Raw genomic sequence first — 27327 nt, forward strand, 5'->3', positions numbered from 1 at the left:
AGAGAACCTCTGAACTTGAAGATGGGCTGTTTGAAATAACACAAGCAGACAAAAAGAAAGAAAAAAGAATCAAGGACATGGAAGAAAATCTGAGAGAGATATCAGACAACCTCAAGCGCTCAAATATCCGAGTCATGGGTATTCCAGAAGGGGAGGAAAATGGAGATTCCATTGAAAACATATTCAACAAAATAGTGGCAGAAAACTTCCCAGGTATAGGAAAAATCACAGATCTTCAGATCCAGGAAGCTCAACGATCTCCAAATGTATTCAACCCAAAAAGGCCTTCTCCAAGACATGTCATAGTCAAATTGGCAAAACTCAGAGACAAAGAGAGAATCTTAAAAGCTGCAAGAGAGAAGCGTCAAATCACCTATAAGGGAGCCCCAATCAGGTTAACATCAGACTTTTCATCACAAACCCTAAAAGCTAGAAAGGAATGGGATGATATTTTCAAAATACTAAAAGACAAAGATTGCCAGCCAAGAATACTCTACCCTGCAAGGCTATCCTTCCGAAATGAGGGGCAAATAGTATATTTCTCAGACAAACAAAAACTGCGGGAGTTCACTACCACAAGACCACCCTTACAAGAAATCCTCAAGGGAGTACTGGGTTTGGTTCCTGAAAAATAACTACCACTGCCATAAAAACCTAAGAAAAATCTAAACCCGCTAGTACAATAAAAATGGCATTCATGAAGAGAAAACAAGCTAACAAAAACACTATCTACAACCTAAGGAACCAACAAACAAAGAAACCAAACAGTAAATCAGAAAGCAAGGAACAAAAGACACCTAAGACAACCAAACAACGAATAAAATGCTAGGAATAAATCAACACCTTTCAATAACAACTCTTAATGTTAAAGGCTTAAATTCCCCAATTAAAAGACACAGACTGGCTGACTGGATCAAAAAGCAGGACCCAACTATATGCTGCCTACAAGAGACCCACCTCACCCATAAAGATTCACACAGACTAAGAGTGAAAGGATGGAAAAAGATTTACCATGCAAACAGAAAAGAAAAACGAGCTGGAGTGGCTATTCTTATATCTGACAAAATAGACTTTAAACTAAAAACCATAAAAAGAGACAATGAGGGACACTACTTAATGATAAAAGGACTGATCCATCAAGAAGACATAACAATCATAAATATGTACGCACCCAATGTTGGAGCAGCCAGATTTATAAAACAAACTCTATTAGACCTAAAGAAGGAAATAGACACTAATACCATAATAGCAGGGGACCTGAACACTCCACTGTCAATATTAGACAGATCATCTAGGCAAAGAATCAGTAGAGAAACACAAGATCTAAACAAGACTCTAGACCAATTGGAATTGGAAGATATCTACAGAACATTCCACCCAACAACCTCAGAATATTCATTCTTCTCATCAGCACATGGATCATTCTCCAGGATAGATCACATATTAGGTCACAAATCAAGTCTCAATAAATTCAAAAAAATTGGAATTATCCCATGTATCTTCTCAGACCACAATGGATTAAAACTAGAAATTAATAACAAACAAAACTTTGGAAACTATACAAACACATGGAAATTAAACAGCATTCTACTTAATGACATATGGGTCCAAGAAGAAATCAAGCAGGAAATCAAAAAGTTTATTGAAACTAATGAAAACAATGATACATCATACCAAAACCTGTGGGATACTGCAAAAGCAGTATTGAGGGGAAAATTTATTGCATTAAATGCTCACTTCAGAAGAATGGAAAGATGGCAAGTGAACAACCTAACACTTCACCTTAAAGAACTAGAAAAACAAGAACAATCCAATCCTAAAGTTAGCAGACGGAAAGAAATCATTAAGATCAGAGCAGAACTGAATGAAATTGAAAACCAAAAAACAATTCAAAAGATCAACGAATCAAAAAGTTGGTTTTTTGAAAAGATAAATAAAATTGACAAACCATTAGCATGGCTAACAAAAAAAAGAAGAGAGAAGACTCAAATAACAAAAATTAGAAATGAAAAAGGCGATATTACAACTGAGTCATCTGAAATACAAGGAATCATTCGAGACTACTATAAACAACTATATGCCAACAAATTTGAAAATCTGGAGGAAATGGATAAATTTCTGGACACACACAAGCTCCCAAAACTGAACCGTGAAGACGTAGAAAATTTGAACAGACCAATAACAATAAAGGAGATTGAAGCTGTTATCAGAAGGCTCCCAACAAAGAAAAGCCCAGGACCAGATGGATTCACAGCAGAATTTTACCAAACATTCAAAGAGGAATTGACACCGGTTCTTTACAAACTATTCCAAAAGATTGAAACGGACGCAAATCTCCCAAACTCATTCTATGAAGCAAACATCATCCTGATACCAAAACCAGGTAAAGATATAACCAAAAAAGAAAACTACAGGCCGATATCCTTGATGAATATAGATGCAAAAATCCTCACTAAAATACTAGCAAACAGAATACAGCAACACATACGAAAAATTATTCATCACGATCAAGTGGGATTCATCCCAGGGATGCAAGGTTGGTTCAACATACGCAAATCAATAAATGTGATACACCATATTAATAAACTCAAACACAAGGACCATATGATCATCTCTATAGATGCTGAAAAAGCATTTGATAAAGTTCAGCACTCATTCATGACAAAGACTCTCTATAAGTTAGGTATAGAGGGAAAGTATCTCAACATAATTAAAGCCATATATGACAAACCCACTGCCAATATCATCCTGAATGGGGAAAAGCTGAAAGCTTTTCCTTTAAGAACAGGCACTAGACAAGGATGCCCACTCTCACCACTTCTATTCAACATAGTGTTGGAAGTACTAGCCAGAGCAATCAGAGAAGAGAAGGAAATAAAGGGCATCCAGATTGGAAAAGATGAAGTCAAACTGTCCCTGTTTGCAGATGACATGATCCTATATATCGGACAGCCTAAAACCTCTACAAAAAAACTGTTGGAATTGATAAATGATTTCAGCACAGTAGCAGGATACAAAATCAACACACAAAAATCAGTAGCATTTCTTTTCTCCAATAGTGAACATGCAGAAGGAGAAATCAAGAAAGCCTGCCCATTTACAATAGCCACCAAAAAAATAAAATACTTAGGAATTGAGTTAACCAAGGATGTGAAAAATCTCTATAATGAGAACTACAAACCACTGCTGAGAGAAATTAGAGAGGATACAAGAAGATGGAAAGATATTCCATGCTCTTGGATTGGAAGAATCAACATAGTGAAAATGTCCATACTACCCAAAGTGATATACAAATTCAATGCAATCCCCATCAAAATTACAAAGACATTTTTCTCAGAAATGGAAAAAACTATTCAGACATTTATATGGAACAATAAAAGACCACGAATAGCCAAAGCAATGCTCAGCAAAAAAAATAAAGCTGGAGGCATAACACTACCTGACTTTAAGCTATACTACAAAGCTATAATAACCAAAACAGTATGGTACTGGCATAAAAACAGACACACTGACCAATGGAATAGAATAGAGAATCCAGAAATCAACCCACACACTTACTGCCATCTGATCTTTGACAAAGGCACCAAGCCTATTCAGTGGCGAAGGGACTGCCTCTTCAGCAAGTGGTGCTGGGATAACTGGATATCGATATGCAGGAGAATGAAACTAGATCCATACCTCTCACCGTATACTAAAATCAACTCAAAATGGATTAAGGATTTAAATATACACCCTGAGACAATAAAACTTCTTAAAGAAAACATAGGAGAAACACTTCAGGAAATAGGACTGGGCACAGACTTCATGAATACGACCCCGAAAGCACGGGCAACCAAAGGAAAAATAAACAAATGGGATTATATCAAACTAAAAAGCTTCTGCACAGCAAAAGAAACAATTAAAAGAGTTAAAAGACAACCAACAGAGTGGGAGAAAATATTTGCAAAATATACATCTGACAAAGGATTAATATCCAGAATATATAAGGAACTCAAACAACTTTACAAGAAGAAAACAAGCAACCCAATTAAAAAATGGGCAAAAGAGATAAGTAGGCATTTCTCTAAGGAAGATATACAAATGGCCAACAGACATATGAAAAAATGCTCAACATCACTCAGCATCCGGGAAATGCAAATCAAAACCACATTGAGATACCATCTAACCCCAGTTAGGATGGCTAAAATCCAAAAGACTATGAACGATAAATGCTGGCGAGGCTGCGGAGAAAAAGGAACTCTCATACATTGTTGGTGGGACTGCAAAATGGTGCAGCCTCTATGGAAAATGGTATGGAGGTTCCTTAAACAATTGCAAATAGATCTACCATACGACCCAGCCATCCCACTGTTGGGAATATACCCAGAGGAATGGAAATCATCAAGTCGAAGGTATACCTGTTCCCCAATGTTCATCGCAGCACTCTTTACAATAGCCAAGAGTTGGAACCAGCCCAAATGTCCATCATCAGATGAGTGGATACGGAAAATGTGGTACATCTACACAATGGAATACTACTCAGCTATAAAAACGAATGAAATACTGCCATTTGCAACAACATGGATGGACCTTGAGAGAATTATATTAAGTGAAACAAGTCAGGCACAGAAAGAGAAATACCACATGTTCTCACTTATTGGAGGGAGCTAAAAATTAATATATAAATTCACACACACACATACACACACACACACACACACAAACCGGGGGGGGGGAAGAAGATATAACAACCACAATTATTTGAAGTTGATACAACAAGCAAACAGAAAGGACATTGTCGGGGGGGGGGGAGGGGGGGAGGGAGAAGGGAGGGAGGTTTTGGTGATGGGAAGCAATAATCAGCTACAATGTATATCGACAAAATAAAATTTAAAAATAAATAAATAAATAAATAAATAAAATAAAAAATAAATAAATAAATAAATAAATAAATAAATAAATAAAAAAATAAAGTTGACGTAGGTAAAAAAAAAAAATAAAAAAAATAAAAAAAATAAATAAATAAATAAAAAATGCTGGAGCTCAGTCCAGCGCTTCAGCCCTGTTTCTATTGGTTCTTGCAGTCCCTCGTCAGACCCCCACGCCCACCCCCACCCCCAGCAGCCAAAATGGTGAAGCAGATCGAGATTAAGGATGCTTTTCAGGAAGCCTTGGACGCTGTAGGAGAAAAACTTATAGTAGCTGACGTCTCAGTCACGTGGTGTGGGCCTTGCAAAATGATCAAGCCTTTCTTTCATTCCCTCTCTGAAAAGTATTCCAACGTGGTGTTCCTTGAAATAGACGTGGATGACTGTCAGGATGTCGCTTCAGAGTATGAAGTCAAGTGCATGCCAACCTTCCAGTTTTTTAAAAAGGGACAAAAGGTGGGTGGATTTTCTGGAGCTAATAAGGAAATGCTTGAAGCCACCATTAATGAATTAATCTAATCATGTATTCTGAAAACACAGCTGACCATCAGCTGTTTAAAACTTGGAATTTTTTTATTCACATGAAATATGGAGATTATATCCACGTGTTGTCTGATTATAAGTGACAGTAAACTATTAATTCTACTCTTTTAAAAAAATGCTAACACTTAAAAGTTTCTGGAAGAAAACATAAGACTGTAGAGTAGGCAAGGAAATGTTCAGCAGGGCACAAAACACACCGAACTTAAAAGAATTAATAAATTAGATTAAAAACTTTGCTTATCAAAAGATACCATCAAAATGAAAAGGCAGTTCTGGTTAAGATGGCAGAATAAACAGTCCCCAGCATCCCTCTCTCCCACAAAGCAACCAATTTACAACTATGAAAAAGTAACGACAGCCATACTGGGGACACTAAAGCTCAAGGGAAGAAGAGGAGAGACCTACAGAGTGCACGAAGGTGAGAGAAGCCATGATGAGAGATAGAAAAAACAGCCCTGACCATTTTGAGCCCCGTCCACTTCAAGGCTGGAACTTCTGAGCACAGGGAGAAGGAACTTGCAGAAGCCGCAGCTGTGCCCTTAGGATGAAGTTGCTTGGAGGTGGCAGGTGAGAAGAGGGCTTTGGTGGCCCCAGGCCTGCAAGACCACTAATAGGGTTCCTGTGGACCCACACAGGAGAGAGGAGCCAGAATAACTGAAAAAAAGGAGCCACTCAGAGGGCAGTGAGTCATTGCAAGGGACCAGCACATGGGAAGTGTTTGGAGCACAGGCAGTGCGGGAGATGAGCCCACCGGGAGAACACTGGGGCACAGCAAGGACAGCTGATCTGCACCCCAGTCAGCATAGGACCACTCAGAGGAGACTGGTCAGGAATACAGAACTGCAGGGGGTGCAGTTCGCTGAAAGACTCAGGCCCAGACCAGAGTTTCCACACAACCCACGTGCACCGGATCTCATGAGAGCTGGAAGTACCTATAAAGGCAACCGTTAAAACCTGAGCTGCACAAAAAGCCTTCCCCAGGGAATCAGCAGCAAAGCAGCAATTTAGCTCAACCAAAGAGCTCAAGTTGGTCCCCACAGGAAGTTCCCCACTTTAGAAGTAAGCAAAGGACAACAAATTCGTTCCAGAGCAGAGTTTAAGTGGTGGGAACAGCAAATAATCCAGCACAGAACTGAAAGAAAAAACAAAGTACCCACAACCAGAGACAAAGTTTGAAATTAACTAGTAAAGGTCTCATTTCACCAAAGAACACCTATAACACCTAGAAGGACCAGAAGTCCCCTGGGCTACCAAGCCAGAAAGTGGGCAGGGCCGGGGCCCTCAGCAATGCCATCCAACACCCACAACCAGTCCTGAGGGTAGGGGAGATGGCTCTCAGCCATGTCCCCCCAACACGTGCAGGCAGCCCAGCAGCAACCACCAAGCCACAGCAAGAAGGGGCCCAGGTTCCCAAGCTGGGATGGGGGTGGTGAGGGCTTTTGCCACACATCCCTGACATCTGCACCCAGCCTGGCAATGACCAAGCCACCGCTGGGAGCCCCCTCTCTCCCCTGTGGGAATGAGGGGGTACCACAGGCCTCAGTCCCATCCCTCCTCCTTACTCCTTCTTCCATCCCATTTCCTTCCCCTTTCCCCCTTCTCCTCCCTCCCAACTGCTCCTCAACAACATCCTCAAATGTAAAAAATAATATTAATAAAATTACATTTTCTACAAAAAAAAAAATGAAAAGGCAAGCACAGACTGGGAGAAATATTTTTAATAATATATCTAACAACGTATTTATATCGTGAATATGTAAAGAACTCCCATAAATCGATAATAAAGAAAACTCATTTTTAAATGGATGAGAATCTTGAACAGATACTCTACAAAAGAAGAGATGCGTTTAGCCAATAAGTGCATGAAAACATGCTTAATATTATCAACTGGCATGGGAAGGCAAGGTAACATTACCATGAGATACTATATCACACCCATTTGCATGGGAAAAATTAAGAAGACTGACCATACCAAGCGTTGGCGAGGCTGCAGAGCAACAGGAATAGTCGTACTTTTGCTGATGGGAGTGTGAAATGGTGCAATCACTTTGGAAAATGGATGATGGTTTCTATTAAGTTAAACATACACCTACCTCGTGACTTGACAATTCAACTCCAAGGTAAATACACAAGCAAAGTAACATGCATATTCACAGAAGGACCTGTACAAAAACATGTATAACAGTTTTATTCATAATAGCAACAAAAAAAAATAGAAATAATCCAAATGTCCATTTACAGGAGAACAGATAAACAGACTATAACATATCTAAACAATGGAATACTACTTATAACCAAGAAGCTACGGATACGCAGAACGACATGGATGAATTTTTAAAACATTGTAAAGAGTGAAGTCAGACTAAAAAGCATACATAATAATTCCATTTATTCACATTCAAGAAAAGGCCAAAAATGGATCAATGGTGACAGAAATTATAACAGTGGTTGTCCTAGTAATGTTAAGATGGAATTGACTGGAAAGAGGCAAAAGGGAGGTTTCTGGGGTGATAGGAAAGTTCTATACCTATAGGTATGTGTTGATTTGGGTGAATGTTTCTATCTTGATGTGGGTGGCAATAATATAGATAAACACATTTGTCTAACCTCATCAGTGGATTGAGTGACCCCCCCCAAAGTTATTGAAGTTTAGTCCCCACCATGACTGTTAAGAGGGTGGGAAATCCTATCATGGTAATTGAAAGGTGGGGCTTTAGAGAGGTGATTAGAATCTGAGGACCATGCCCTAATGTATGGATTAATAATGGTGGTCATGGGCATGGTTCTGAGGGCTTTAAAAGGAGAGCACATGAGAGTCTCCCCGCCCCCCTGCTTCTGCCATCTCCTAATGTGATACCCTGTGTCACAGAAGCCACCATCAAGGAAGACCCTCACCATACGTGTTCCCTGGACTTTGGACTCCCCAGCCTCTGAAACCGTAAGCAATAAATATTGTTTCCTTATAAATTACCCAGTTCCACGTGTTTTGTCATAAGCAACAGAAATGGACTAATACACTCATCAAACTTATTGTCTGTGAGTTTTTCTGTATACAATTTTTTTTTTTAATTTAAAGGATGGAGGAAAGAGCAATGGGAATGGCAGGTGCAAAGACAAGGAGACATAAAATGGGGCCGGGGGGGAGGTTCAGAGTGTGGGAGCTACACAGGGTGGAGTGAGGGCGAAGTGGCTTTGGGACAAGAACGGGGTGACAGATCCCATCACTGAGCACTCTTTCAAATGTTGTGTACGGATTCATTCCTCAACTCCAGCAACATTGATTTGCGACTCTTCTGTGGTGTGTATTCCAAACCAATCGCCAGGGGACACTAGCATTTCAAACCAAACAGGTCATTCCAAAAATTCTCTGGAGGCATCATATTTCGGGACTGGGGATCTGGCCAGGCTCAGCTATCTCTTTCCTGAAACATCAATACCAGAGATACCCTCTCCCGCCCTGCATCTACTCAGGAGACTCTAAAAATATTTGCAATCTATGTGGGGGGGGGAGAATAAAGAGAGTTTTGCTCCAAAACACAAAAGGAAAACCACAAAACTGAAATCAATAAATGTTTAAAGAAATGACTGCCAAATAGAATATTCTATCAACTTCATTAATTGTTGGCTTTAGCATTTTTAAAAATGCCATTACAGCCCCACAAATGACCCAAATGTTCTTGAACAGGTGCATGGTTACACAAACTCTAGCACATCCATACAACCCTACCGTAGAATACTACCCTGGATTAGTTTCCTAGGGCTGCTGTAGCAAAGTACCGCAGAATGGGTAGCTTAAAACAATAGAAATTTATTTTCTTACAGTTCTGGAGGCTAAATGTCCAAGATCAAGTTGTCAGCAAGTCTGGTTCCTTCCAAGGGCTGTGAGGTAAGGATCTGTTCCAGGCCTCTCTCCTTGGCTCGTAGGTGGCTGTCTTCTACCTGTGACTTCATCTTCCTTACTTGAATGTCTGTTCAAATTTTTTCATCTTATAAGGACATCAGACATAGGGATCAGGGCTCACCCTAATGACCTCATCTTAGCTTGATTTCCTTTGCAAAGACAGTCCTGTTCTGAGGTACTGGGCGCGGGGGATGGGGTGCATATAGATAGAGAGATAGAGCAAACAAATGTGGGGAGAAAAAGTTAATAATTGGTGAAACTGGGAGAAGAATACAGAGCAGTTATTGGCAATATTCTTGTAACTCTGCTCTAAGTTTGAAATTATTGCAACATTTAAAAACCATTTTAAAGTGATAGTGTCTTGGGTGTAAACGTACATCAAAACTTACCAGACTGTACACCTGTTTATTGTACTCGTATAGTGATTACACCTTGGATATAAAATAAATAAAGTTTGAAAATAAAGTAAATAAATAAAAGAATAGAGGAAGAACTGCAGGAGGACAGGCAGACAGGCGAGAAGCGGATGTTGTGTCGGGGAAGGACAACTCCTTCCAGCTGGCGTTTGGGATTCGTGGAGATGGGACATCCAGGATAGAAGAGTCAGTAGAGCTGGGAGCCCGACCGCCTTGTTGGGGCTGGTCCTCGGCCTTCGCAGGGTGCGTTTCCCAACTGAGACGCTGGGAGGCGCTGGTACATCGCAAGCCCCACTATGGTCCTTCCTCAGGTGCTGCAAAGTCACCCTTTCCTGGCACAGGCCTGGAGGTTTTCCAGAAGTCTCTGAAAACATTCAAGACTTGGAAGAAAATATTTTAAAAACACACAGTTTGATATTTCAAAACGTTAACAGCAAGGCTGTAAAATCAAAATCAATAAACGTGTCAATGAAATGTCTACCGAGCTTAACAAGTCAACTATATTCATTGTTCGTTTTAGCATTTCCCCAAATGCCATTAGGGTGGAAAGTTATTTGTGGGTTAGATTGTTCTCTGTTTGCAAGAATTCCTGTAGAAGCACAAGCCAACGAGCTTTTCATGCAACCTAAAGAATTTCAGAAGCAAAAATACAATGACACTTTTTACATTTTTTTTAGCAGAGGAAGAAATACATTTAATGTGCGTGCCTTAGAGTATGTATGTTATGAGGCGAGGCAGGGCGGGGCCCCCAAAGTGCAGGTGCCCCGGGGTGCTCCACCCAGAGCCTTAGAATATGCTGTTCCTTTGGCCTGAATCACCTTTCCTTACCCACTTCGGCCAACTCATCGCCCATTCATCCTTCATATCTCAGCCCAGTGTCACCTTCCTGGGGGAAAGCCTTCCTGACCCTAAACAGGGACCCCATTTCCCACTCTCTTAGCCTTTGCCACGTTGTAACCATGAGTTAATTATGTGTGTGATTATTGCATTCCTGTCTCTCTTCTCCACTCAGCTGTGAGCTGGATGAGGGGCAAGATGATGTCTGTCTTGAGAGCAAGAATCAAGATGGCGGAATAGACATTCCACAGTGTCACTCTCTCCCACAAAATCAACCAAATTTACAGCTATAAAAATGTAACATCAGCCAAGCTGGGGCCACTGGAGTTTAGGGGAAGAGGACGAGAGACCTACGGGAGTTCATGAAGATGGAAGAAACTACGATGAGAGAAAGAAAAAGCTCCTCCGAGCATTTTGGGCCGCTGCTGCTTTAAGGCTGGAGCTGCTGAGCGCATGGAGCAGGAGCCAGCAGAAGCCGCAGCTGTGCCCTTTGGATGAAGTTACTTGAAGGCAGCAGGAGAGAAGAGGGCCTTGGTGGCCCCCAGGACAGCAAGACCAATAATAGGGTTCCCGTGGACCCACACAGGAGCGAGGAGCCAGAACGGCTGAAAAAAGGGAGCCATTCAGAGGCTGGTGAGTCATCACAAGGGACTAGGCAGGGCTCATCCCATGAGAAGTGTTTGGAGCACGGGCAGTGGGTGAGATGGGCCACAGGGGAACACTGGAACCCAGCAAGGACAGCTGATCTGCCCCCCAATCAGCAAAGGACCACTCAGAGGAGACTGGTCGGGAATGCAGAATTGCATGGGGTGCAGTTGGATGAAAAACTCAGGCCCAGATCAGAGATTCTACAGAACACAGATGCACTGGTTCTCTGGAGAGCCGGAAGTACCTATAAGATCAACCATTAAACCCTGAGCTGCACAAAAAGCCTTCCTAGGGAAACAGCAGCAAAGCAGCAATTTAAACAACCACACAGCTCAAGTACTGGTTCCCACAGGAAGTTCCCCATGTTAGAAGTAAAGGACAAAAAATTAGTTCCGGCCCAGCCACACCACCAGCACCTTGGGGCCTGCCTGGGAACTGGAGGCTTGGATCTGGGGACCAGACCCCACTGCCACTTCCAGGCAAACTGCACCAGTGCCTCAGTGCCAGCCTGGGGACCTGAAGCATGGAGAAGGGGACTGGATCCCCCTCCCACAACCAGGCACACCATGCCAGCACCTTGGGGCCTGCCCAGGGACCTGAGGCAAGGAGAAGAGGACCGGACCTCTCTCCCACAACCAGGCACACCAAGCCAGTGCCTTGAGGCTCTACCAGGGATCCAGGGTATGGAGTTAGGGACCAGACCACCCTCCCACAACCAGGCACAACATGCCAGCACCTCGGAGCTCACCCAGGGACCCAGGGCATGGAGACGGGAAATGGTCCTCTCTCGCACAACCAGGCACACCGAGCCAGCACTTCAGGGCCCGCCTGGGGAAGTGAGGCATGGAGAAAGGGATTGGACCTCTCTCCCACAACCAGGCACACCACACTGGCACCTTGGGGCCTGCCCAGGGAACCAGGGCATGGAGAAGGGGACCAGACCTCTCTCCCACAACCAGGCACACTGCACCAGTGCCTCAGGGCCTGCTTGGGGACCTGAGGTATGGAGAAGGGGACTGGACCTCTCTCCCACAACCAGGAACACCAAGCCAGTCCTCAGGGCCCACCCATGGTCCTGGGGCATGGAGAAGGGGACCGGACCACCCTCCCACAACCAGTCACACCATGCCAACACCTCAGAGCCTACCCAGGGACCCAGGGCTTGGAGAAGGGGACTGGATCTCTCTCCCACAACCAGGCACACCGAGCCAGTGCCTTGGGTCCCACCCAGTGACCCGAGGCATGGAGCCAGGAACCAGACCCTCCTCCCACAACAAGGCACACCACGCCAGTACCTCGGGGCCCACCCAGGGACCTGAGGCAAGGAGAATGGTACTGGACCTCTCTCCCACAACCAGGGACACCATGCCAGCACCTTGGGGCCCACCTGGCCCAGAGGCATGCAGAAGGGGACCGGACCCTCCTCCCACAACCAGGCACACTGTGCCAGTACCTCGGGGCTCACCCAGGGAACCCGGACATAGAGAAGGGGACTGGACCCCTCTCCCACAACCAGGCACATGGCGCCAACGCCTTGGGGCCTGCCCAGGGACCAGAGGCATGGAGAAGGGGACCAAACACACCCCACAGCCAGGCATACCGCCAGTGCCAAGGAGCATGCCCAAAACAGCACCTTCACGTGGGTGGCCCACCACAGCTACCACAATAACCATGGCTGCTGCAAAAGCAGCTAGATGCCACAGCCACCACACAGATGGTCTGCCAACCACTGGAGTGCATTCACACAAGAAGAGTCACCAGCAGAGACAAAGAAAAGAAGAGGATGTCTCTTTCCACAAAACCCATTTCAGAGTGACAGAAGAAGCATCTGCTCTATGATAATATTGGGGGACCTGATCACACCTCTCAGCATTGGACAGATCATCTAGGTAACAAGTTAACAGAGGAACCATTACTCTTTCAGAAGGAGAGAAGAAATCTAGGGTAATTAGAGGGGGGAGGGGGGAGGGAGAGAGGGATGGGGAGAGGTTGGACAAGGGGCATAAAGAATAATTATGATTTGTAACAATATATATGCTAGTAATATTGATTTAATCAACATATCTCAATGTTCAACCCCCAAAATATGTATAATTGATTTTGATTCAATAAATAAAATAAAATTTTTTTTTTAAAAAGTTGATGTCTGTCTTCACCTGGCCTGGGGCTTGGCACATAGTAGGTGCTGAAGAACAATTGAATGAATAAATGAATGAATGCACAGATGCGGGATAGAACTGTTCTTGTAGGAACTTCCCATTCAACTTAAAATTTCTATAGTCCCATTGAAAAAATGTGAATACTGGCTCACAAAATTATCTTCCAAACTCACATTCATTTATTCCAACAACAGCCCCTCTCTCCCTTCCAGTCCTCTGTGCTCAGTCCTGTGCTGAGCAGTGTACAGGCAGCAGAGAAAGCTCAGCTCCAGACTCCACAGGGTAGGAGCACAGAGCTGGAAACAAACATTCCCAGCTGGTGTATTTAAGGATGGACCAGAGCAAGGACCCCAGGGATGAGGAGCAGTGAATGAGATATGTCCTCTAAAAGAGCTTGAACTTGGCATGGAGAGCAGAGTGTGAGGAATCATTAGTCAGGAGGGACAGGGGTATTGCAAGCAGAGGGACTGCATGTACAAGGCCCTAAAGCTTGAGAAAGCATGGTTTTAGGATAGAATGGGGGATGGGAAATGGCTACATAGGGGACTGTCAAGGTCAGCTGGAGACAGATTGTGAGGGACCCCGATGCCAAGCATGTGAGGTGGGACTACACCCCACAGACAGGGAACACAGCCAGCAGCAGCTATTGTCAAAGTGGGGCAGTGAGAATTGGACAGGTGCACTGCACTAGCTTCAGGGGGCGCCATTCACACAGACTGCATTGAGGATGGCACACACACACACACACACACTCTGAGAAACTATGCCCCTGTGCTACAGACTGAATGTTTATGTGTGTCCCCCACCACACCCCTATCCATATGTTGAAACCTAATACCCAGTGTAATGCTATTTAGATGTGGAGCCTTTGGGAGGTACTTAGGTCATGAGGGGGGAGCACTAATGAGTGGGATTAGTGCCTTTATAAAAGTGACCCCAGAGACCTCCTTTGCCCCTTCTGCCATGTGAGGACATAGTGAGAAGATAGCCATCTGTGAACCAGGAAGCTGGCCCTCACCAGACACTAAATCTGCTGGTGCCTTGTCCTTGGACTTCCAAGCCTCCAGAACTGTGAGAAATACATTTCTGTTGTTCATAAGCTACTCAGTCTGATAGTTTGTTAGAGCAACCTGAACAAAGACAGCAGCCCAGTATATAAGGAGAAAACTGAAGAATTTTCATTTGCATTCATTTTTATCTTCCAAAAAAATTTTTTAAATACTAATAATAATTAGAAAAAGGGCAACAGACTTGAACACTTGAACACTTCACCACAGAGGATGTATGGATGACCGAGAAGCACATGAAAAGATGTTCAACATCATTAGCCATTAGGGAAATGTAAGTCAAAAGCACAATGAGATACCACTGTGCACCTATTAGAACAGCTAAAATAAAAACACTGACAATACCAAGTGCTGACGAGGATGCAGAACTCTCATACATTATGGTGGGAGTACCAAATGCTATGGACACTATGGGAAATGGTTTGGCTTAATCTTACACTTATCATATGACCCAGTAATCCCACTCCTGGGTATTTACGTACATGGAGATCTGAAAGCTTATGTGCATAAACATTCATGGCAGCATTATTCATAATAGTCAAAAGCTGGAAACAACCCAGATATCCATCAGCTGGTGAATATATAAACAGTGGTCCATCCATGCAATGGAATACCTCTGAGCAGTAAAAAGGAATAACTATTGATACATGCAACAGCCTGAATGAATCTCACGGACATTATGCTGAGTACAAGAAGTCAATCTCAAAAGGTTGCATACTGTACGATACTACTGGCACAGTATTCTAAAGGTGAAAGAGTTATGGGGATTATGTTTGCCAGACTATGGCTGCCAGGGGTTAAGGAAGGGTGAGGGTGTGTCTAAAAAGAGAGAGCAGAAGGGAGTTTTTTTATTGGGTGTTAGAACAGTTCTGTATCCTGAATCTATGTGAGTGATAAAATTTCATAGTGCAATTCAAAACAATTTACTGCATACAAAAATCGGTGAACTCTAGGAGGAGGACAGAATGGGAAGCTAGTGTTTAATGGAGACCGAGTTTCAGTTTTACAAGATGAATAGAGTTCTGGAGACAGGTGGTGGTGATGGTTGCACAACAGCGTAAATATATTTAATGCCACTGAACTGCGCACTTAAAAATGGTAACTTAGAGAAAATTATATTAAGTGAAATAAGCCAGGCACAGAAAGAGAAATATCACATGTTCTCACTTATTTGTGGGAGCTAACAAAAATTAAAAAATGAATAATATACAAACAAATAAACGGAGGGTGGGGGGAGAAGACACAACAATCACAACAATTCCTTGAACTTTTAAGACAAGTGAACAGATATGATGTTGATGGGGGGCGGGGGGGGAAGGAGGAATTGGTAAAGGGAAATGAAAATCAACGACATTATATATGGATAAAATAAAAGAAAAAAAGGTTAAGATGGCAAATTTTATATGTGTATTTTACCACAATAAATTTTTTTTTAAAAATTGATGAATTCTGAATAAGATCCTTAGTTATTATTACTATACTGATGTCAGTGTCCTGATTTTGGTAGTGTGCTATAGTTATGTAAGACATTATCATTGGGGAAAATTGGGGGAGGGGTACATGGGATCTCTCTGTATTATGCTCCTATTTGCAACTTCCATATGGATCTAAATGCTTAAGGATTTTGAAATAAAAAGAAAGCATATCTTATTAACATTTTATATCTCATTAAACGCACTCTTTAGCGTTCAGCCTATTCAGTACTCATAATGCAGTTTCCATGTAAATCGATCTACAGGCTATATTATCCATTTTTATCTCAACCAATCAAAAATGAACCTGTGACACGAAAGATCACAGGTTAATCCCAATGCCAAACAAAAATGCCAGACACTTCTACCGCTAAAACGAACTCTGTGTCAGCCACCTCATGAGAGGAAGAAAGCCAATGACAGTCATCAGCTATGATGAGAAATAGCCAAACATTTTTCAGTGATCATAAAGCCTATTCATGATAAGAGTTTCCATCTATGACCCTTAACCATGAACTTTGCCCCGTGGGCGCCTCAAAGTATTAGCTATTCTTAGTATTAGTATTAGGGAGGTTTGAAACCACTGAGAGTTTATTTCATGCTAATAACTTCTTTTAATTTCAATTTAGGAGACATGTTTTATATCATTACTACGATGGGGCAAATTTAGTTTTCAAACAAATAATACATGTAGTGGGGGTGTTTGCCCAAATATTTTTCACCACTAGTATGTGTATTAGTACATTTCTGTAGCTTAGTACAGAATGCCTGAAACTGGGTAATTTATAAAGAGATGAAACTTATTCTTACAGTTTTGGAGGCTGGGAAGTCCAAAGTCCAGGGAACACATCTGGCGAGGGCCTTTTCCTACTGGTGACTCTATAGCTCTCAGGGTATCACATGGCTCTCATGGTATCACATATTTCAGTTGTTCTCCTTTTAAAGCCATCAGAACCACACCCGTCACTCCATGAATGATCAATCCATTCATGAGGACACAGTCTTCACAATCTAATCTCCTCTGTAAGGCCCCACATTCAATTACTATAGTAGGATTTCCCACCCTCTTAAGAGTTACAGTGGGAATTAAGTTTCAAGGAGTTTGAATGGACATTCAATCCACAGAGTTCTTTTTTTTTTTTTTTTCTTTGAAGAGAGCAAGTTAGTTGTATTAGTCAGGGTTCTCCAGAAAGACAGAACCAGTGGGATATGTATATAAATATAAGAGAGGGGATTTATTAAGGGAATTGACTCATGCAATTGTGAAGGCTGAGGAGTCCCACGATAGCCCATCTGCAAACTGGATGCCAGAAGCATGGCTCAGTCCAGTTTGAAGGCCTCAGAACCAGGACAGCTGATGGTGCTGTCGGTGTAAGTCCTGAACGCAAAAGCTGAAGTGTCTCAAGTTCTGATGTCCACAAACAGAAGAGAAGAGTGGATCCCAGCTCCCGAAGATGGAGACAGTGATTGTCCTTTTCCTCCGATTTTTGTTCTCTCTGGGCACCCAGCAGACTGGATGGTTCCCACTTCTATTGAAGGTACATCTTTCCCACCTAGTCCACTCAGGCCCACATACTAATCTCTTCTGGAAACATTCTCATGGACATGCCCAAAAAGATAGCTTTACCACATTTCTAGGAACTCCTTAATGGAATCAAGTTGACATCTAGAATTAACCATCGCGAGTCCACCCCTTGTCAATTCGGTGTCCATACAAGGTCAGAAATGTTTGGAAAATGAAAAGATGTTCAACACCATTAGCCATCCGAGAAAGGCAAATCAAAACCACAATGAGATATCACTTCACACCCACAAAGGTGGTAAAAATACAGACAAGAACAAGTGTTCATGAGGACATGGAGAAATTGGAGCGCTGTGCACTGCAGGTGGGAGTGTAAGATGGTGTTGCCACCACGGAAAAGAGTTTGGCAATTAAACTGTTAAACTCGAAAGGTCAAGCACAGAATTGCCACATGACCCAGCAATTCTGCTCCTAGGGATATACCCAAAGAAACTGATAACAGAGCCTCAAACAGATACTTGTATGCCAGTGTTCACAGCAGCACTATTCACAGTACCCAAGAGATGAAAACAACCCAAATGTCCATCAATGGATGAGCAAATAAACAAGCTATAGAACATCCACACAACGAAATATTACTCAGCCATATACAGTGTCTGAAGGTGGAGCACAGACGAAACACCCACCAAACTGAGAAAGTGTCTTGAGACTGAAAAACAAAGCAGAAACTTCCATGCAGTAAGGTAAAGACTTTTAATTAGGAGAGTGATTCACTTACAGGGTACTGGATAGGGCAGGCAACGACCCAGGAGCATCCGCAAAGTTTCTCTGCACCATCCCCTGGTTGAGCCACGTTCATACAGGCAGTTCACACAACGCAGTGGAAAAAGCTATGAAGCAGTTACTAAGAAACAAGCCAATGTCACTACTTATGACAATGATTACTGTTTTTGGTGGTCTTGTGATGCAGGTAGCCAGACCGGCTGTAACCATACCAGTGCTTAATCGTTACATCCCTTCTGTATAGTCATCAGGCGTTTCTACTATTGTTCTAACTACCTTACCCCTAGTCACTGTGCAACTTCTGTGGGCAGGGTTCACACAAAGGTTGTAGCAAGCAGGAAGGCTTTCAAGATGGAAAGTTATGTTCACAGTCTCACGTAAAGCAGTGAAGTTCTGTTGTATCTACAACCTGGATGAACCTCAGAATCATTGTGCTGAGTGAGAGAAGCCCGACACAAAAGGCATATATTGTATAATCCTGGATATGAAATGTCCAGAACGGCAAATCCCTAGAGACAGAAAGCAGATTCGTGGTAGCCAGGGGCTGGGAGAGGTGGGAATGCTGAGTAATTGTTAACGGGTATAGGATTTCCTTTTGAGGTGATAATGTTCCAGAACTAGATAAAGGTGATGGTTGCACAACTGTGTGAATGTACTAAACACCTCTGAACTTTTCATTTTAAAACTGTTAATTTTATGTTATGTGAATCTCACCTCTATTTTTAAAATTAAGGTTAAGAGACCATTGCTCCCAGCAATGGGGACTTACCCCAGTGTTTGGGCAGGTCCTAGCAGAGTTGGGGGATTTCTATTGGGACCACACTCTACAGGGAGGTCTCCCATAGTGGCCCAGAGTCCCCACCACACTGGCTCAGTAGGAGTAGAGGAAAAAAACCCTGAATGAGCTTAGGTGGCCCTCCTCCCCAAAGAGGAAGACCCAGAAGGGACAGAGTAGAGCAGACAATTAGCAGGTACCCTAATAAGACACAAGGGACTGAGCTCAAGGTCTGAGCCTAGAGGGGTAAACTGTGCTCTGCCAAGTCCTAATGCTCCCTCCTGTGGGGCCAAAGACTTGTCTCCACATCTCACATAGTTCAGGATACTTTCCCAAGAAGAGCTGGCCCACCTCCTGCCATACATCTCAACAGCCAAAGGGATACCTCCCATAGGTGAGTGGGGGGAGAGAGAGAGAGAGAGGCCAGGCAGAGAAAGAAAACAGCACACAGGGGCTGTGGGGTCTCCAGCCAAGCCTGCTGTGTGATTTTGGGGAAGTGACTCTGCCTGTCTGAGCCTCTGTGAGCTTGTCTGTAAAATGAAACGGGAATCTCTTCTAAGAGGTTCCAGCTTCTGGGTCCTGGACAGCAGTTTTAAGAGCTTTGAAGCAAGAGAGACTGTGAGATACTGGGTAGTTGATTATTCTCTGCAAACTGCCTCATCCTATAAATGGAGGTAAGAGTCCCTGCCTTAGAGCGTTCAGAAAGATGAAGCATGTTGAATTCCTGGTCATGGTGCCTGGTACACAATAAGGACAAATAAATGTTAACTATCAGTAGCAGGGTGATAGGGAGCCAGTGCAAGGTTTTAAGCAAGAGAGAGGCAGGTCATTTCCCCCCTATGGTGGCCATTGTGTAGACTAAACTACAAGAGCAAGCCTGGAGCCTCGAGCAAAGGGGCAGGTCTGGGAGTCTCAGAGTGACACGATCAGGATCTTGTGAGGAGCTGGAGAGAAGAAGAGTCAGGATGATGGAGGGGGCCAGGTAAAGTCATCAGGATGCAGTGAGTGGGGCAGGAGACCCGGCTGCCACTCGCATCTCTGTCCTGGGTGTCTCAATGGTCAGCTAAGCTGGGGTGCAGAGGGAAAGGCAGAATTAGGGATAGATGCTGAGCTGGGTTTGATTTAGAGTCTGTGGGAGGCTGGGCAAGCCCAGCAAGGGGGAGGGGCACCCAAGAGGTGTCTGGACCCTGAGGTTCAGAGATCAAAGGACATGGTGACCTTGACCAGAGAATGGTGATGGAATCTGTGATTTACCCATCCAGCCCTCTCCTAGTGAGTTCTGTGGAACCACAGTGTGGGGGGGGGGGAAGGTGGAGCACAGCTTGCAGGTGGCTTCATCACCTGATCAAAGGAAAAACATCTCATGTAGCACTGATGTCTCGTGTACCCCTCCTCACTTCCATTCTTATCTATCATCTACCATCTACCATCTACCTAATCTATCATCTATCCCTTATCTATTATCTGTCTATCATTTATCTGTCTATTTATCACCTGTCTGTCTCTCCCTTCAATGTAACCAACACCCTGAATTCTTTCACATTTATCATTCCTATGCACATTTTTTACCTTGACCACAAAGGATGCATCCATGAACAATCTGTAGAATTGTGTTGCATGATTTTAAGTTTTATATACGTGGCGTTATTCTGTGCAATTCCTTCTATGATTGCTTTTCTTCTGCCCAGCATTATGTTTTTGAGATTCATGCAGGTTGGGGCAAGCCGCTCCACTCTTCTTCCATTTCTATGACCATATAAACATCCACCAAGTAGGAGTATCACATTTGATGTGTGCACCTACTGTAGATGGGCATTTCTCCTTTCCAAACACTCTTGAACGTGCCTCCCCGGGCATCTTCGAGAGAATTCCTCTGTGCTAGGATTGCTGGGCCATACAGCACACACGACTTCATCAGATACTGCCAAATTGCCCAGCAAGGTGTTCATACCAATCAGCAGGCCTCCCTGATGCATGTGAGCATTTCTGTTGCTTCATGGCCAGACCAGTTCTTGGTGGTGTCAGACGTTCTAATTTTGGCCAATCTGGTCCATGTGAAATGGCATCTCATTGTGATTTCCAGTTCCTAGTTATTAATGAGGTTGAGCATCTTTTAATTTGTAGAATGGCCATTAGAGGCATGGGGGTGTCTCTTCTGTGGTTTGCTTGTTCATATCTGCTGAAGTAGTTGATGAATTAACAAGGAAGTGAGACAGGGAGTGTAGACTTCCTGGGCAGGGAGGAGAGAAACAGACAGTGGGCAAAGGGGCCCAGGGAGAAGGTCCACATAACACAAGTCCTAGGAGGATGACCAAGAAGCCACTATAGGATGAGCTATGAAAGAAGGAAGAATTTGAGGTGTGTCTTGAAAGCTGGAGAGAAGCCCTGAGAGAAGAGCATTCTGGGCAGAAAAAATAGCAGGTGCAAAAGTCCCGAAGCAGGATCAATCTTAAACCAAGAGACCTGTGTGGCTGGGGGACAGTGATATGAGTTGAGATTGGGGAGGTCTGCAGAGGCCAGACTTTGCAGAATTTGTAATTATATTCTAAACATTATAGGGAGGGTTCTATGTGGAGGAGAAGATCTAATTTACCTTCATGAGAGCTTCTCCTGCATGCTTAGTGGAGATGTTATGGTACATGTCAGAAGAGGAATGCAAAATTGTGTGGAAAAGAGTAGAAGGAACAGCACGTGCAAAGGCCCTGAGGCAGGAGCATGCCTGGCTTGTTCAAGGAACAACAAAAACATCAGAATATGCACAGGGGAGAGTAGAAGATAAAATCAGAGATCAGGTGGAGGGTGGGCATTCTGATAGGGTGTTACAGGTAAAGTGATGGACTTTGGAGTTTTCTACAATGGAAGTCTTTGAACAAAGGGTTAATGAAAATGGATCTGTGGTTTTAAAGGACTTCCCCATTGTCATGTGGAGACTAGACCATCATGGGGCAAAAAGTAGAAGTAGGCAAACCAGTCAGGTGACAACAGCAAGGTCCAGGTGGTGAAGACAGGGTCTTGGGACAGGACGGGAGTAGAAAAGGTAGTGAGATCTGTTTGGATGCTCAAATATATTTTGGGGGTGGAGTCACCAGGCTTTGCTGGAGGCTTCCATGTGGATGTAAGAGAGGCAGATGAGGGTGACTCCGAGGTTTTGAGTGTAAACAACCAGGAGAATGGAGCTGCCATTTACTGATGGATTCAAGGTGACAGACCCCAGGTCTCTTGCACCCTCAAAACAAATTGAGATATTTCTTAACATCAATAATATTGTTCAAGGTGTTGAGTCTTCTCTCAGCTTCTACTGAACTAACAGAATTATAATTAAAAGCAAAGTTCTCATAATACTGGCTGAGATTTTTGTATATTCGACACCGCACCCACTGATCAAGTCCCAGCAATTGTTTAATTGTCATATATATTTGATTGGCCTAATTTTAGTAATATTTGTTTCATAGCGCTTCACAGATATCCTTTGACCAACTTCTAGAATTCAATAAATTTATTTTTTTACTTCGTCATCAAACAACAAACATTTTTGTAAAATTTAGTAGACTCCCTAATAGATTCTCTACCCACCCCGGGATTGATATTTATGCTGTTGGTTTTCAAATGGCATATCACATTTTTTTTATTTCTATAATACCTTACAATTACAATTCTGTTTCATCACTCTCTTAATTTATTTTTATGTGTCCATTTTTTTTTTTTTTTTTTTTTTGGACCGGTAAGGGGATCGCAACCCTCTGTACGGTGTGGTCAGCACCACGCTCAGCCAGTGAGCGCACCAGCCATCCCTATATAGGATCCGAACCCTTGGCCTCAGCGCTACCAGCACAGCACTCTCCGAGTGAGCCACGGGGCCGGCCCATGTGTCCACTTTTTATGTATGATTTGCTACATATTGTCATGTATAATTTGATACATTATTGTTAGCTTCACTAACTAAAATATTTTCTTATAAATCCAAGGAAAGTATTGATATCCCTGTTAGAAATGCATTTATTAAAGACAAATCTCAAAAAAACCCCAAAACTTTATTTTCTAAACTCTTAGTTACTCCTTTCTCACAATTTTTGTTGAGAAAAATTGACAAGGCTTGACATGATTTCTAAGCTGCTTTGATAGCTCCAGCCCCTCAGGTACCAAATACTCCTCCAATTTTCATAATTTCAATTCTCAGCACTTTAGGTACATCTGGTTCATTTTCTCCATGATTATTGGATGCATGATGGCAAATATAAAGTTTTGATAAAGAGGTTTAAAGTGGTTTATTTGAGTTACACCTTTTTTGAATCATCCAAAAATAACTGAACAAAGAGAATTGAGTGATATCAAATTAAAATATGCAGAAAGTTTTGTAAATTTTGCCTGAAACTCCAAATTTACTTTACATCTGTACAAAATCCAAGGTTTTCACAGAAATGTTTTTCATTGAAATGTCAGTTTTAAAAGTCCACTAAAGCATCACAAACACCTTTTGACCACATGTTAGGTTTAATATATTTAACTATATTTTTTTACTTTTTTCAGATCATATTTCAGGTGTCATTCTGAAATAAATCATACAGCCTTGTGTGGTCAACAACAAATCTTAAAACTGAAGCCTTGAATTTCACTTTTTAAATAAATTACAGTAACCTTTCTAGTGACACTGCTAAACTTCATTGATAATGGTTGAAATTCTAGACACTGTAGTTTTCTGCAAAGTTATTTTTTCTTTTCAGTGAATGGGTTTTGCCACAAGCGAGTCCATGAGTCTGAATGGCAAAATCATGCCCTTATCAATCCTACTTTTTTTGAAGTTCTATTAAATATTTCTTATCTGAAAAGTCTCAATTACTTTTAAACATATATTAGAGTGATAAATTCTTATATTACTTTCTAATTGTTCTGTCTGCTTTACCAACATACCTTTACTTAAAACAATTTTTTCCTGTAACTTTTTATTATCCAAATGCTTTATAATGTGAAAATGAATAATGATTTTTTTAAGTGTTTCCTCATTGACTATTGCAAATTTTCTCTACTTGACACCAAAACAACAAAACATGATTGTCATTCAGATAAAACATTTAAGTATTAGATTTTCAACTTCTTTTTTTCCAGCTTTACCAAGGTAGGATTGACAAATAAAAATTGTATATATTTAAGGCATACAATGTGATGATTACATTGTAATCATTGTATGTCTACATTGTGAGATAATGACCACAGTCAAGCTAATTAACATGTCCATCACTCACATAGTTAGCTTTTTTTTTTTTTTTTTTTTTGGTTTATGCTGAGAATACTTAAGATCTACTCTTTGAACAAATTTTAAGTATACAATACATTATTATTCCATTATTATTAACTACAGTCACCATACTGTACCTTAGATCTCCAGAACTTATTCAACTTATAACTGCAAGTTCGTACACTTTGACCAACATATCCCTATTCCCTCTGTCCAGCCCCTGATAACCATTATGCTACTCTGTTTTTATGAGTTTGACTTTTTGGGTTCCCCATATAAGTGAGATCATGCAGTATTTGTCTTTCTGTTTCTGGCTTGTTTCACTTAGCATAATTTCTCCAGGATTCTCCATGTTGTTACAAACAGCAGGGTTTCCCACCTTTTTTAAGCAGTCCCACCTCTGAGGATGCATCCAAAGGAGATAAAATCACTCACTATCTCAAAGTGGTATCCACACTCCCATGGTCATTGCAACATTATTTTCAACTTCTAATGAACGGCTTTTGAGCAGGATTTATATTTAATATTTATAACACCTATTACCATAAGCTACCCATATATTTGTTTTAAAAATTTTGTCTGTTATGACAAAAATACAAATTATTTGCATATTTTACAGTGAGTCCTACATTACAAAGCTGTGTCAGGTTTCTCTGATTTCTACAAGAACTGGATATTCCAGGGCTACAGTTCATTACGAACATCATTTCTTCTCTGTTCTCCCACAAATACAGCAGAGCACTGTTCACTGATATTTAATAGAAACATTAGGAAGCTTATCCAAGCTTTTCTTTTCTTTTCAGATGTTTCCTTTTTTAGGTTTTATCATAAACTCTTGAACTTACAATTATCAAAACATCTCACACTTACAACTTACACAAAAAAATACCATGCACAAATAATAAAAATCAAAGTAAATCTTAACTGTTTAAAACCAGAACCAACCTTGAAATTTGAAGATAATGAGAAACTGATACCTCTCCGATTTTGCAGAGCATTTCATTAGCACACAGCCACACTGCTCACAGTGACACGAGCCAAATTGGCAGATAGTTCTGCAAGTGTTTCTCAGCTGTTGCCCATGTAGCTAAGGTCATTGCAACATTCAACAGCAATTAGCTTGAAAGATTGAGTTTACATTGTAGTTTTTATTAATTAATTTTACTATAAGGACATTTGCCAGCCTCTGCCAAATATTTTTGGACTTCAGCAATGGGACAATTGTGCTGTCGCATACTGGCTGGATATTAGTCCTGGATTAAAGCAATAGGAGGTCATGGTTGCTTTTAACATGCAAGGACAGGCAACGTTTTTGAGAAGTGTTGAGGTCCAATAGAGAAGAGATAAAGGGCAGTAGTTGGATGGGGCAGTTGAGATGAAGAAGGGATTCCTTCAAAGGTGGAAGAAATTTTAGCATCCGTGCTTCTTAGTTCGGATTCTCCCCAAAGCAAGTTCAGCAGAACACCCCCCAGAACTCTCCCAGTCACGAGAGAGGACATCAGGAATTCATTCAACAAGCCCTGTCCCTCGCTGGCCAGGGGTCACTCCTAGGGGTGTCATCTCCCAGGACTTTCACATTACCCCTGTGTGCAGGTTGAGCTTACCTCTGTGGCTAGATGAAACCCTCAGGGCTAGAAATACAGGTGATAATGGCAAGAAATGGTCGGTGTGCTCAAGAGCTGTCCACCAAGCTGCAGGTGACATCCTGCAGGTGGACTGTGGGGGATGAACGGTGTCTGCCCCAATATGTTTACTGGTGAGAATGATGTGGCAAACAGGGGAGAAGGGAAATCCTATTGCAGGTGAGAGTGGGGTTAATTGCTGCTGAATGTCTGAACCCACAAAGGGCAATGGAGAGCTGGCCTTGGCCAGGACCGCGGACAGCTCCCCGGTTTCCTTTCTGATTGATCCAGGATGGCCATAGAAGGTGCAAATCTCACCCGGGTCTCCGAGTTCCTGCTCCTGGGCCTCTCGGAGGATCCCAAGCGACAGCAGCTGCTGTTCACGCTCTTCCTGAGCATGTACCTAGTCACGGGGCTTGGGAACCTGCTCATCGTTCTGGCCATCGCCACCGACGACCGGCTCCACACCCCCATGTACTTCTTCCTGGCCAACCTGGCCTTCGTGGACATCTGCTTCACCTCCACGACCGTCCCCAAGATGCTATCCAATCACGTGGCAGGACGCAAAGGGATCCCTTACGCCGGCTGCCTGACCCAGATGTTCTTTTTCATCTGGTTCGCGGGCGTCGACAGCTTCCTGCTGACCGCCATGGCCTACGACCGCTATGCGGCCATCTGTCACCCTCTGCACTACACCACGTCTGTGACGCCACAGCTCTGCGGCCTGCTGGTGGTGGCGTCCTGGACCGCTGCCTTCGGGAACGCCTTGACCCACACGGTCTTACTGACCCGCGTCTCGTTCTGCACCTGCAACCGCATCCCGCATTTCTTCTGTGATCTCAGCCCTCTGCTGCAGCTGGCCTGCTCGGACACGTTTCTCAACCACGTGGTGGTGTACACCGTGGGCGCCCTGCCGATCATCGCCCCCTTCGTGGGCATCTTGGTCTCCTACACGCGCATCTTTGCTGCTGTGTTAAGGATCCCATCTGCGGGAGGGAAGCGGAAGGCTTTCTCCACCTGTGGCTCTCACCTCTCTGTGGTGTCCCTGTTCTACGGGACGCTCATCGGGGTTTATTTCAGCCCCATGTCCTCCCACACGGCCCAGAAGGACACAGCTGCTGCAGTGATGTACACCGTGGTCACCCCCATGCTGAACCCCTTCATCTACAGCCTGCGCAACAGTGACATGAAGGGTGCTCTGGGGGCCCTTCTCAGCAGGAAGCCAGTTTTCATTGGGTGGCCACAGAATTGAGTCCCAATCTTAAACAACTCCTTTATATTGCTTTCAGTTCATTTGTTGTCCCCCCCATCCACGATTTCGCTTTCTGCAGATTCAGGTACCCGCGGTCAACCATGCTCTGAAAATATTAAATGGGAAATTCCAGAAATAAACCATTAATAACTAATAATTTTATGATTCCAGAAATAAACAATTAATAAAT

The 27327-nt window shown here is 42.8% G+C and overlaps 2 protein-coding genes across 2 annotated transcripts; both read left to right on the plus strand.

Annotated features, from left to right (window-relative positions):
* The first annotated feature begins 5108 nt into the window (after nt 1-5108).
* LOC134389426 (thioredoxin-like) lies at nt 5109-5426 on the plus strand. Its single transcript, XM_063112992.1, has one exon. The coding sequence runs from the start codon at nt 5109-5111 to the stop codon at nt 5424-5426; it is 318 nt and encodes a 105-aa protein (XP_062969062.1).
* Nucleotides 5427-26177: 20751 nt separating this feature from the next.
* LOC134387664 (olfactory receptor 1361-like) lies at nt 26178-27137 on the plus strand. Its single transcript, XM_063110063.1, has one exon. It carries the CDS (start codon nt 26178-26180, stop codon nt 27135-27137), a length of 960 nt encoding a protein of 319 aa, XP_062966133.1.
* Nucleotides 27138-27327: the final 190 nt, after the last annotated feature.

Source organism: Cynocephalus volans, chromosome 10 (genome assembly GCF_027409185.1).
Source record: "Cynocephalus volans isolate mCynVol1 chromosome 10, mCynVol1.pri, whole genome shotgun sequence".
Taxonomy (NCBI): Eukaryota; Metazoa; Chordata; class Mammalia; order Dermoptera; family Cynocephalidae; genus Cynocephalus; species Cynocephalus volans.